Raw genomic sequence first — 13,696 nt, 5'->3', positions numbered from 1 at the left:
CTTGTCACTATCAAAATAACTGATTTATGATTAGTTTACTTGTTTTCTGTCTGTTTAACTCACTATGATTTAAAGTCTATGAAAGAAAATAGGAGTTTTATGTCTTGACTATGGGCTATCCTCAGTTCCTAGGACAGTGTCTAGCTCAGTATTTACTCATTGATTATTTGTTGAATGAATAAAGAATGTTAGATAGGAAGGCAAAGATAGGATTTACCATATACTCTTAGAAAGGATAATATTAAAACACAAATATTAATAAAAGACATTCATTGTAATACTGAAAAGTTGAATTGTAAAAGTAGGTTGGAAAGTGAAAGAAATTTGAAAGAGTTCAGTAAAAAGTACTTTGTACTATTAATGCTTAATTGGTTATAATAGAATCACAGGATCACAGCTGGCTTTTGACTTCATATAAGTGGAATCATGTAGCGCTTTTCCTTTTGTGGCTGGCTCATTTCACTCAGCATAATGTTATCAAGGTTCATCCATACTCTAGCATATGACAGATTTCCTTCTTTTCTAAGGATGAGTAGTTCCATTGTATTTGTATATACTTTTCTTATCCACCCATATGTTGCTTGACATTTAGATTACTTCCACCTCTTGGCTACTGTGATTTCAGAAGTTTTTAAGTTTAATATAGTCCCATTTATCTATCTTTGCCTTTGTCCTTTGGGCTTTTGATGTCATATTCAAGAATTCATTGCCAAATCCAATATCATGAATACTTGCTCATGTTGTTTTAGGAGTTTTCTAAGAGTCTTGTAGTTTTAGGTATAATTTTAAGATCTTTGATACATTTTGAGTTAATTTCTCTATATGGGGTAAGATAATGTTATAGCTTCATTCTTTTCACATAGATATGCAGTTTTTACAACATCATTTGATGAAGAGACTGTCCTTTCCCCATTATATAGTTTTGGCACTCTTGTCAAATATCATTTGGCCATATACATAAAGGTGTTTCATTGGTCTATATATCTCTTAATGCCACTACCACACCAATTTGATTACTGTTGCTTTGTAGTATTTTTAGGGATATGTGAGACTACTACCTTGAGTCTTTTTTTTTCTTAAGACTGTTATGATCTTTAAGGACCCTTGAGATTCAATATAGATTTTAGAATGGAATTTTCTATTTGTGCCAAAAATGTCATTGGAATTTTGGATAGTATTGACATCTTAAAAATATTAAGTCTTCCCACCCATGAACACAGGATGTCTTTCACTTTCTGGTGTCTTTTTAAATTTCTTTTTTTAAAAAGATTTTTATTTATTTATTTATGAGAGACACAGAGAGAGAGAGAGAGAGAGTCAGAGACATAGGCAGAGGGAGAAGCAGGCTCCATGCAGGGAGCCCAACATAGGACTTGATCCCGGGACTGCAAGATCACACCCTGAGCCAAAGGCAGACGCTCACCTGCTGAGCCACCCAGGCATCCCTTTTTAAATTTCTATCACCAATGTTTTATGGTTTTCAATGTACAAGTCTTTTTCTCCTTGGGTTGAATTTATTTCTAAGTATTTTACTCTTTTTGATGTTATTGTAACTTGAACTGTTTTTTGAATTTCTTTTTCAGATTATTCATTGTTAGTGTGTAGAAATCCAACTGATTTTTGTGTTTTTATATCCTGCAACTGATGAACTTGTGTATGTGTGTGTATGTGTATAGAATCTTTAGAGTTTTCAACTTATAAGGTAATGTTTCTGTATAGATATAATTTTTCTTCTTCCTTTGTATTTTGGATGCCTTTTATTTGTTTGTTGTATAGGCTGTGGGCTTTTCATGTGTGTCCTTTGTTATATTGTGGTAATTTCTCTCTGTTGCGAGTTTGTTGAATTTTTTTTTTTTTTACCGTGAGAGGATATTAAGTTTTGTCAAATGCTTTTTGTGAATCAATTGACATTATCATGTGTTTTTCTTAATTTGTTTTAATGGTTTATATATATATATATATATATATATATAACAAGTTGGATCTTTGATTTTTTAACCATTGAGGCAATACGTGGATGTGTCTTTTTTTTTTTTTGAGACATTTAATCCATTTACTTTTTTTTTTAGAGAGGGAGGAGGGAAGGGGAAGAGAGAAAGAGAGAGTTAGCAAGCAGGAGAGGGACAGAGGGAGAGAGAGAATCTTAAGCAGGCTCCATGCAGGGCTCAGTCTCGCTACCCTGAGATCCTGACCTGCACCTAAATCAAGAGTCAGATGCCTAACTGACTGAGCCACCTAGGCACCACAATCCATTTACTTTTAAAGTGACTATTGTTATGGAAAGACTTACATTGTCAGTTTAGTGTTTTCTGTATGTCTTACACATTTTTGTCCCTCTTCTCCTCTCACTGCATTTTTAAATTTTCATTTATTTTTTGTAGTGACCTGTTTTGTTTCCCTTCTCACTTCCTTTTGTTTATATTCTATAAGGTATTTTCTTTGTGGTTACTATTATACTAAATATCTTAAAGTTATAATAATCTATGTTAAACTGATAATAACTTCAATTGCATATAAAAACTCTACTTCTTTACATCTCTGTACCCCCTGAAAACTTTGTGCTTTTGATGACATAAATTACTTATTTTTATACTGTATATTCATTAACATAGATTTATGGGTACTTTCTATACATTTTTAGAAATATCTATCATATTTAAAAGTGGTTTATGTACCTACATTACAATACTCTAGGATTATTTATTTATTTGTATACATTTACCAGGTAATTTTGTATTTTTGTGTAGTTTTGCATTTCTATTCATTATCTTTTTGCTTCAACTTGAAGGACTGCCTTCAGTATTTCTTGTAGGGAAGATCTTATGGTAATGAACTTACTCAGTTTTTGTTTGGCTGGGAAAGTCTTAATTTCTCCTTCATTTTTGAAGGATGGTTTTGCCAAACATGATATTCTTGGTTTTCAGTTTTATCTTTCAGCACTTGGAATATATTATCCCATTACCATTGATGCATCAAAGTTTCTGCTAAAAAATCCAATGATGATCTAATAGGGGCTCCCTTATATGTGATGAATCATTTCTCTGTTTTCAAGATTCTCTCTTTGTGTGTGATTTTTTAGTTTGATTATGATGTGTCTCTTGTAGATCTCTTAAGATTATCCTACTTGGAGTTCCTTGAGCTTTTTGAATTTGTATATCCATTTATCTTCTCCAAATTGGGACATTTTTGGCCGTAATTTCTTCATATAGGCTCTGCACTTGTGTTTCTTTTCTTTCTGGAACTCTCATATGCATATGTTGTTCGCTTGATGGTATCTCATAAATCCCTTAAACTATCTTCATTTTTCTTCATTCTTTTTTTTTTCTTTTGGTTCATCCAACTTGGTAATTTTGAATGTCCTATTTTTGAGATACTGATTCTTTCTTCTGCTTGGTGAAGTCTGCTCCTGTGTCCCTCAAGTGAATTTTTTTCTTTTTTCCCCCCTTTTAAAAAGATTTTATTTATGCATGAGAGACACACAGAGAGAGGCAGAGACATAGGCAGAGGGAGAAGCAGGCTCTTCACTGACCAGGGATCCCATTGTGAAGCTCCATGCCACATGGCCTCAGCCAAAAGCAGGTGTTTGACTAACTAAGCTATCCAGGTGCCCCTGTTATACATTTTAAAGTACAATAAGATCTGTTACATACCAGGCTTTTAATACCATTCTCAATCTGCTTGTTGTTTAAAGATGTAATGCATTATTTTTTTCATATCTACCATGGACTAAAAATTCTGTTGGTGAATATACTTTGATATTCCCAGTTAGGTAATAGAAAGGACAAGGTGCTATCATGAAGAGCATTGCTAAGATGTATCTTTCCTGTTGTAATAAATTGAGTTCATGCTTGGAGGAAAACTTCACTCGGTTTACAGATTGTAAAAAATGAGACCCAGAAAATTTAAGTTGTTTTCACAAGGTCATATGGTGACTTCAGATTCAAATTTATAAAATTATTAGATTTTTCAGATGCCTTTCTAAATTCCTCTATCTTTATTACCACCAAACTCTTAAGAGGTGGAAATCTGTATCCCCATTGGAGTTCTGAAGCTGTGGTTCTGAACTTTAACATCAGTACTCTCTTCATTCTTTGGAGAATATGAATTCTTAGGCTGTCTACCTCAGTAATACATTTTTATATGAATGCATACAAAAGCAGAATCTCACTGTTTGCCTTCTTTCTTATTATTTATCAGGTGTGGCCCAGGTCTGAGGTGATGACAACTTTATCTTGATCTTTTAACTCTTGTTGGTCCACTTACGATCACATACTTAAAGGATGATTGGGAAAGAAATAAGGCTTTAGAGTTGGCATCTATAGTACTAGGATTAATGGAGATGGGATTAGCTGTAAACCTTATAATGGAATGTCAGAATCAAGTTAAGTGGCCAAGTAGGAACCCTAACAAAGCTGAAATGGAACCCAAAATAGTGCTTTCAGTGCTCCAGGACTAACCTATGTCAAACATGGTCTTAGGGTCTTGATAAAATTAGGATAGTCACCAAGGTTGCCCATTCTATGTACCTCTTCCTCTCAAATCCCTTCACTCATCCCTGGATAACCTAGTATTCTCCTATCTAGAGAAAAACATTTGAAAACACATCTCTGTCAAGTGGTATAGATGGACTTAATGTAAACCTCAGAGGCAGTATTTGCATTTTAAGAAGAGACTGGAAAGATTTATTTATGATGATGGTGATGGTGATGATAAACTCCCACTAAGTTATTGTTTTTAAAATATTTTATTTTTTTTTGAGAGAGAGAGAGAGAGAGAGCAATTATATACAAGCAGGAGTGGCAGAGGGAGAGGGAGAAGCGGGCTCCCTGCTAAGCAGGGAGACCTAGAGGGGTCAATCTCAGGGTCCTGAGATCATGACCTGAGGTAAAAGCAGATGCTTAGCCAGCTAAGCCACCCAGGTGCCCCTTATTCCTCTTTTTAAAATTTTATTTGCCAGGATTTAAATCTTTCTGTCAGTATATTTAAACTTTTCATGAAAAAATATAATTTAAGTGACTAGAGTGACTTTTAGACATAAATATTAGTTGAAAGGCAACAAATGCAAGATTTTGACATTCTTTTCTGTGTCTAACTCCACGGGCCCCAGCAGCCATAGCAAACATTTACTGAGCACCTACTATTCATTTCACAGCTACCTAACCACTCCCCTGAGTCCCCACCAAGAATTAGGGTTTCCTTTCGGCTCATCTTACACATAGTGGAACTGAGGCACAGAGATGTTAAGACGCTTTTCAAAATTACAGAACTTGTAAATGGCAGAGCCACTCTGTAAAGCCAGGCAGCATGCTCTACTGGCTGTGTCACCTCACTTAACACTTTTGCTTAGTGTCCTTTGGGGTCTACATTCCTCCTCCCTCTTGCTGCCAGTCTGGGGCTAACTCATAAAGCATTACCTTCTGTGGAGAGCTATAATCACCTGAGCCTTCCCTCATTCTGCATTTTATATCCCTGTCAACACCTACTGGCCCTATATCTCATCTATTGTAGTCTTTATTTCTGTCATTGTCTATTTCTTGCTTGTTTATGAATGAGCATAAACGGTTTCATTTGCTCTCCCAGTACCATTCTCAGCTTTTTCCTCTACCAGGAATCTAATGTAATTTCTGTTGTAACAGATGCCTATTTCCAGGAGTATCCTTGTATTGGACAATCTTTTATCAGCTTTTGACTACTTGGTCTTGACTACTTGCATCAATTTGTGGTTGTCATCAGGTTCCAGGGGACATTTAAAAATTATTCTTCCTGTTACAGTTTTCAATCTCATGTGAACATTTAACATGTAAAATCCATTTAAATATAATAAACCAAATTTTTAATAATTTGTTTTAATAATAAAAACAATTTTCAGAAAGCATAGTTATCTAGTATTCAATGAGTACCTACTGTGTGTCAGGAACTGTGGCAGATACTGTGGGAAGGGGTGAGACTAAGTCACCAGTAGACCCTTCTCTCCAAGAGCCAGTCTTCATTGGGAATGTTAAGGGCTGCTTATGACTTAAAAGTAACAAGTGACCTAAGAATATGGAGATTCAGAGAAAGGCAGTACACCTTTTCCTCTCAGTTACTATATGTAAAGTAATTTTTCCTAATAGATCCCAGGCACTTATTTAAAATTTGTATGAGCCATCTTTTGTAAGAGATACTAATCAAATGACTCAAGAAAAACCAAATGATTATTAGTACTGGTCTTTGTGGTCTTTGAGGACTACTACTTCAACATGTTGTGTGTTTTGTGTAAATCTTTAACCTCATTCCCTCTGGGATGGATTCCTGCTCTTTTACTTTCCCCAGAGGAATTGACACTGACTCACCTAGGGTCCCATGAATCCACTAAGCATAACTCCTCTGTTTTCTACTGTCTTTTTTATTTTATTCTCCAATTTTTCTCAAGTAAAACATACTATTGTAATTCTATGGTTTTAGAGAGAAAGAGGGTGCCTGGGTGACTCATAGATGGCTAAGCATCGGACTCTTGATTTTGGCTCAGGTAATGATTTTCAGGGTTTTGAGGTCCAGGCCCACATCTGGCCCTGTGCTGGACATGAAGCCTGCTTAAGATTCTCCCTCTCTCCCTCTGCCCCTTCTTACCCTCCCTCCAGCTCGTGCTCTCTCTCCTCAACCCCGCAAAAGAGAGAAAGTTCTGGGGCCTTTGAGAAGCCAGCTCAATATACCTTTCCATTTAGTCTTAGAGAAGTTAGAAGATGTGGAATTGGATCACCAGTACGCCCCTTACGTGCTATGAGAAGCTCAGAGCTGACCTTATTTTGAGGCACAGTGACATATTTGAATGACATTGGTGCTCATATTTGGGGGCCCAAGGCCAGAACCGTAACCACCACATTTGGAAGGGAGAAAAATCAAAGATGTTTGTTAAGATTTATATGTAACTGGGAAGCAATGGACTGGTGGCAGATTATACAGAAATGTTTTTACTACCTATATTATTCAGGTTTGGAATGTTAGACCCCTGGTAAGAAGTACCCATTCACAATACTTAAATGAGGCCCCTTAACATATAACTTGTTGGGAATTTTGGATATGAAATTTGATTTATTTTTCTTTTCACAAGAGGAGCTGAGTTTGTCTAATAGGAATCTTGTACTATATTAGACGTGGTTTTGGATGTTGAGCATCAAAAAAAATAGACTTTTGTGCATTGGAATAATTTATTGACTTTTTATCATGACAGGGTTCCTTTTGTGTCCAAAATAAGGCAAAGAACCTGTTAACCTCCAGGATTTAAGTAGCATTCTGAAGAGCAAAATTCAGCCATGTGCCCTTGCATTCATCAGTAGACAGATCTACCCTAGACCTATACTCTTCCCCTAGCAAGGCCACTCTGACAGGTGCCATTTCTTGTCTGTGCATCTGGGTCATCTCCTCAGCTCATGACTGATAGATAATTCTAGGATGCTTGTTCTAAGATGAGGAAGCCTCTGGTTGAATGGAGAAAAATAACCAAGCAGGTATGTGCATTGGTCTTGTGACAGAGGCAAGTAGAAGAACAGTCTTACATTACTGCCTTTGGGCCACATGCATCTTTCCAAGGAATAAATGTGGTTGATGCTTGTCAAGGTTTACCCAGTGCATCTTTGCCATGTTCATTTATGCTGCACAGCTTATGAGTTTGTGATTCTTCTCAGACATACTAGTTCTAAATTTATAGGAGATAATGACATCCAAATAGGTAAGGTAGAATTGAAATGAAGAATTGAAAAGTGAATACATTTTTGGGCAAAATATATAAGACCCCGTACCATCAGCCCTATTTTATATATATAAAATATATATATATTTTCCAACTAGACTCTATAGACTTTTCCAATAGACTCTTCTCCCGCTCACTCAGAAAATCACATCCCCTCCTCTTGCCTCCTCATTGCTAGCTTCTTTACCTCTGTGTAACTCTTCATCCTTCACCAGCTACCCAGGGCTTAATCTTTTCTTATTGTGGTAAAATATATGTAACATAAAATTTACTATCTTGGCCACATTTAAGTGTACAGTTCAGTGGTACTGTATGAATGTGTTTTGAAAGCATCACCACCATCCATCTCCAGGACTCTTTTCATCTTGCAGGACTGAAACTCTGTACCCATTAAACACTAACCCCACCATCCCTGCCTCCCCCAGCCCTTGGCAGCCACCATTCTTCTTTCTGTCTCTATGAATTTTACTATGCCAGTACCTCATATAGGTTGACTTATAAAGTATGTGTCTTTTTTGACTGACATATTTCACTTAGTATAATATCCTTAAGGTTCATCCATGTTGTAACGTGCATCATTGTGTGCATATCTGCATACATAAACACACATATATTTTAATTTTATATTTATAATTTGAATATTATGATGTTTTAATATCTTAAAAACCCTTTTTGACTGAGAACAGACTGTTCCTCTGGGGCTAGCCAATTCTTAGAGATAGCAAAGGGCCTAGCCAGAACCATACTTTTGATATGCAGGCTAACCAATCCAGAGCCATAGTCCCTCTCTGGCCCTTACACTACAGGAAGCAGTATTCTTCTGCCTTAATCATCCCAGGTGTACTAGAGACCACAGTTATTCAAACAAGCCAATCCTAACTGTTTATCCTGCCTTGCTGTGTCTTTCCTGCTGAAATCCTATTTATAATCATGGCATAAGTGCCTTCCCTCTCTACTTTGCCCTGGCTTCTGCCTCCTGACCACCCTGATGTCTTTCCCATGTGGCCCTACAAGGCATATCTCCAGTGTCCAGGACTTGTGAATATAATAAACTTTGTTATTCTGAGCCTCTTCTCTTGCGGCTACATTTGACCATCAAATAAAAGAATACAAACTTTCAGAATCTCTTTCCTTTTAAGGCTAAATAATAGTTCATATGAATACACTACATTTGGTTTATCCATTTATTCCTCCGTGGGCACTCGAGTTGCTTCCATCTATTGGCTTTTGTGCATGATGATGCTATGAACATGGGTGTACAAATATATGTTTGCTTTTAATTCTTTTGGGTATATACCCAGAAGTGGAATTGCTAGGTTATATAATTCCATGTTTAATTTTTTTTGAAGAACTGCTATACTGTTTTCTATAGTGATTGTATCATTTTACATTCCCACCATGCTTGAGTTTCAGTTTCTCCACGTCCTTGCCACAACTTGTTATTTTCTGTTGCTGTTGTTTTTCATGAAAGTGAAGTACTTATCATAATGAAGGTGAAGTGATATCTCATTGTGGTTTTGATTTGCATTTTCCTAATGACTAGTGCTGTCTTTTCAAGTGCTTAATGGTCATTTGAATATCTTTGAAGAAATGTCTAAGTCCTTTGACCATTTTTAAATCAGATATTTTTTGCTTATTTGTTGTTAAGTTGCAGGAGTTCTTTCTATGTTGTAAATTAACCACGTATCAGATATGTGAGTTGCATATGTTCCCTCCCATTCTGGAGGTTGCCTTTGCACTCTATTGACTGAGTCTGATACACAGAAGTTTTACATTTTGATGTAATCTAATTTATTTATTTTTTGTTGCCTGTGCTTTTGGTGTCATATGCAAGGCATAATTGCCAACTCCAATGTCATGAAGCTTTTCCCCAATGTTCTCTTCTAAGAGTTTTGTAGTTTCTGATTTTACCTTTAGGTCTTTGATCCATTTTAAGTTAATTTTTCTATATAGCATGAAGTAAGGGTCTAACATCATTCTTTTGCATGCGGATATCCAGTCTACCCAACACCATTTGTTGGGAGACTGTCCCTTTCCCATTTGAATGATCTTGGCCCCCTTGTCAAAGATCATTTGTCAGGGCCATGAGTCTTTGAATTATAAGCTTTGAACCACCTGTGGGTCAGTCTCTTTCCTGGGTGCCACCGTCACTTTCTTAAAAGCTCCTTTTACTTTAGCATGATGTTGCTTAAAAGAGCATTTGCTTAAAACAGTTAATTTCCCCCGATTTTGGGTGCACATGTATACATCCATGTGTGTGTGTGTGTGTGTGTGTGTGTGTGTGTGTATGTGTGTGTTTATTCCAAACTGTTATCCCTTAAGACCTTCAATGTACTTTTGCACTTAATATTCATTTGTCCCTTCCCACTTCAAGTTAAGGCTTTATGTGTGTAGGTCCTTTTTAATTTAATGAGATTAAATGCTCTGGAAGCCTAAACTTTTTTTTTTTATTTTTTTTTTTATTTTTTATTGGTGTTCAATTTACTAACATACAGAATAACCCCCAGTGCCCGTCACCCATTCACTCCCATCCCCCGCCCTCCTCACCTTCCACCACCCCTAGTTCGTTTCCCAGAGTTAGCAGTCTTTACGTTCTGTCTCCCTTTCTGATATTTCCCACACATTTCTTCCCCCTTCCCTTATATTCCCTTTCACTATTATTTATATTCCCCAACTGAATGAGAACATATAATGTTTGTCCTTCTCCGACTGGCTTACTTCACTCAGCATGATACCATAAAACAACGAGAAAAGTCTCTTGCAAAAAGTAGGTTGTCAATTGACTGACTTAACACAGGCTCTTGAATGATATCACCAAAGGTTTTGTGGTGTCTAGAAACAGAAAACTTGCTGTATCCAGTGAAGCTGAAGAAAAATGATACTTACTATTCATAGTAGTTATCAAATCTGTCTAAAATGAAGAACAGTCCTTTTATGAAATGTAAGCACTATATACATAACACATAGAATTGTGTTGGGGTGTTTCCCAAAATGCCAACAGCTCTTTGAAGCCAATATAACTTGATTGCCCTGACAGATGTTAGAGTAGTTGGCTCAAACTCATAATCATTGTTTTCATTTTCATGGAGGTGTGGAAAACGTGGCTTGGGCTACAGACTGCTGGATATGCAATTAATGAGATAGTGAGCTCAGAAGTGCTACTCATAATTCTAAAAGTAGAGTGCAGAAGTCCATTTGTGCATGATTATTTAGTAAAACTGGAGTAAGTTATTGAAATAGTTGAGGATACAAACACTCTTGTAGCTGTAGAAATGACTTGTTTCATGTGCAAAGGTTCAGAGTCTTGTGTTTCTCTAGGGAAGAAATATTCTGAAATCAGTGCTGTCATTCCCTTTATCGATTGCTAAGGGCAGAGGAAAGGGAACCTCCTTCTTTTCAGAGGGCATGAACCCTGACTCAGAGGTTGGCCGGCTCTGCAGTCTCATTATTGGTACTTGCTAAGGAAAGAGAAACTGATTTTCTTTACAAGGAAATGAACCAATTTTATCTTTGATGCACAATGTTGGATTACAATCTCTCGTCTATAAATTCTATGCCCTCATGGTTGAAACTGTAATTCTTTAACTTACTAAAATGTTATTCATTTTTGAGTTACAAGATTTTAAATCTGTGATATGTATGTGTCTTCAGGTTTCACAATGACAATAATCAGTATTCCTTATTCTTCTCTTATGTAGGCACTCTCCAGATCTTGGCTTTGAGTCACTTTGCTTTAGAACAATTAGTTATGCGGTCAGGTGACGGATAAGGAACTGGAGCCATCTTTGATATTACTCGTAACTGGGGTTTGGCTTTATGGAAAACCCTGGCATCAAGGATCTTGTGCAGTGTCTTTAATCATTTTATATTTATTGTCTTATATTTTCTTTGCCATATAATCAGCTTAACAAATATTGCAGAATATCTTTACAGTGATCTATTCCTGGCAACATGCAGTGTATAAATGCCCTGTTTTCCAAGAATTTGTTAAATACAAGTAAGAATCTCTTGTCCTTTGAAAATTTTTAAAAGGAAGACAAGCAGGGTTTTAATTGCAACTGCAAGGCAAATCCAAAAGAAATATCCACCCCTTTTCTGCATATCTGTGAGGGGTTGATGCATGAGTCAAAGGAAGTCGAATACTTTCCTCGGCCACTCTGGCACAGTGTTAACGCACTTGTATTTTTCTCCACAGTAAAACCGACCGTAATTGACGTTGACATCTATGTTAACAGCATTGGCCCTGTGTCATCAATAAACATGGTAAGAAGCTCTTTTCTTTTCTGATCTGAAGACCCTTGCATCAGTTCTTACTTACATTCTAGCTGTGAGTTTCTGTTCGAAATTTATCATGCAGGTTTAAACTCACAATTGACTTCTTAAATCTATAGCATTGATGGGTAGTTTAAATATTGAAAATGGTTTTTAAAATTCTTAAAAATCAAGTAGTGGAGTTTGTGGCCATAGTAGTGAGACATGGCTCTTGTGTTTAAAAGGCATCTCATCCCCCACCTTCTCCACACACGTTATTTACTGCACATGGATCTTCAGATGAGATTATTTGCAATTATGCAGTCATTGATTATATTTGATTTCATTAATATTAGGGATAAATATAAATGACAGCTTTTTGACTTTTGGTTCAGTTTTTCAAGACCCCAAAGACATGCCTTTTTTTGTTTCTTAGGAAAGAATCTGAGATTACCCAGCTTATACTTTGCTCTTCAATTTGAACTCAGGGGGTAAAGAAACTATTTATTTATTTATTTATTTATTTATTTATTTATTTATTTACAAGAGAAAGTCTGGCATCAAGTATGTGATTTTCCTGAGTAGGGTATTATCACAGATTTAGAGGCAAAATGAGCTCCAGAAGTAATTGTGATGTGAAGGAAGGCTTTCCCTGTAAAAAGTGCTTAGCTGTGACGAAAGTATTGGAATGCTAGAATACATTAGCGTAAAAGTGTGCGCTGAGGTGAGGTGCTCCAGGCCGGGGTGGGGCTCCCTGAATAGAGTGTGCAGGGTTCCAAGAGCACACATTGACCTTTGTTGACCTAGTGATGGCAGGAGTTCTGCTGGGGGTCTTCTTTGTATTTCATACTTTACTGCTGTTCACTGGCTCCTGGGTTTGGTGAGGGGATGAGGCTAAGGGTGGGGAATTGCCAGAATGCTGATTTAGATGCTGTCTTTTCATTGCAATATTCTGTAGATGGAAATAATCCCTCCAGAATTAGTAGCAAAATCAGTTCTTTTCATCGCCAGATATTAAAAATGTTCATCTTTTCTCTGATGATATAAAGTTTTCCATGCAGGGGTAGAATTATATTTATGGGTGAGTCATTTAAAAAAAACAACAACACGTCATCCATAAATTGGGGGTTGGACACTGGCAAATCCAGCCTATGGGTTGTGGATTGTAAAATGTAAATTTTAAGTGTAATATTCCCTTTCCTTGATAAATAATTATTCAGTTGACCACATAAAGACTGTAATCACTTCTTAGTTCATTTGTTTCTCATTCTGGAGTTTTATTTTCTTACATTAGTTCCACATTATTCGTCACCTTCATGTCTAACACTAACTCATATCTGACACTAAAAAAGGAGTGTCTCCATAGAGATATACTTACGAAATTATTTTAGAAACAGGGGTTTGCATTCATATGTCTTAGAAATTTTTGTGAACTCCTATAACTTTGAGATCTACTCTCTGCCCAGAATTAAGCTTTGCTATTGGAATTGATAGAAATTTCTGCCTGGAAGTCATAAGCTTCAGAGAAGGAGGCTAAGTGACAATCACCCACAGAGTGATAAGGACTCTGCTCATGGGCAGGCACCCTATTGGCAGAGCTGGCAACATTTGGAATATATTTCTCTGATGAGGTCTCAATCTGAAACTTGATCGATAGATGGGTGTTTTCCCAGTGGGGCAGCATGAGGAAGTCCTCAGTAAAATGCAGGAAGACCG

At 36.6% G+C, this 13,696-nt stretch overlaps 1 protein-coding gene across 2 annotated transcripts in view; it reads left to right on the top strand.

The window, feature by feature from the left end:
* The window catches only part of GABRG3 (gamma-aminobutyric acid type A receptor subunit gamma3), a 712,386-nt gene that overhangs the window by 23,229 nt on the left and 675,461 nt on the right, over positions 1-13,696 (top strand). For both annotated transcript variants that reach the window (XM_025437254.3, XM_025437255.3), the window contains exon 3: positions 11,925-11,992. In XM_025437254.3, coding sequence (XP_025293039.1) covers positions 11,925-11,992 — 68 coding nt within the window. The remainder of the gene's footprint in view (positions 1-11,924; positions 11,993-13,696) is intronic.

The sequence above is a fragment of the Canis lupus genome, chromosome 3 (assembly GCF_003254725.2).
Source record: "Canis lupus dingo isolate Sandy chromosome 3, ASM325472v2, whole genome shotgun sequence".
Taxonomy (NCBI): domain Eukaryota; kingdom Metazoa; phylum Chordata; class Mammalia; order Carnivora; family Canidae; genus Canis; species Canis lupus.
This window is presented reverse-complemented; position numbering and strand designations above follow the sequence as displayed.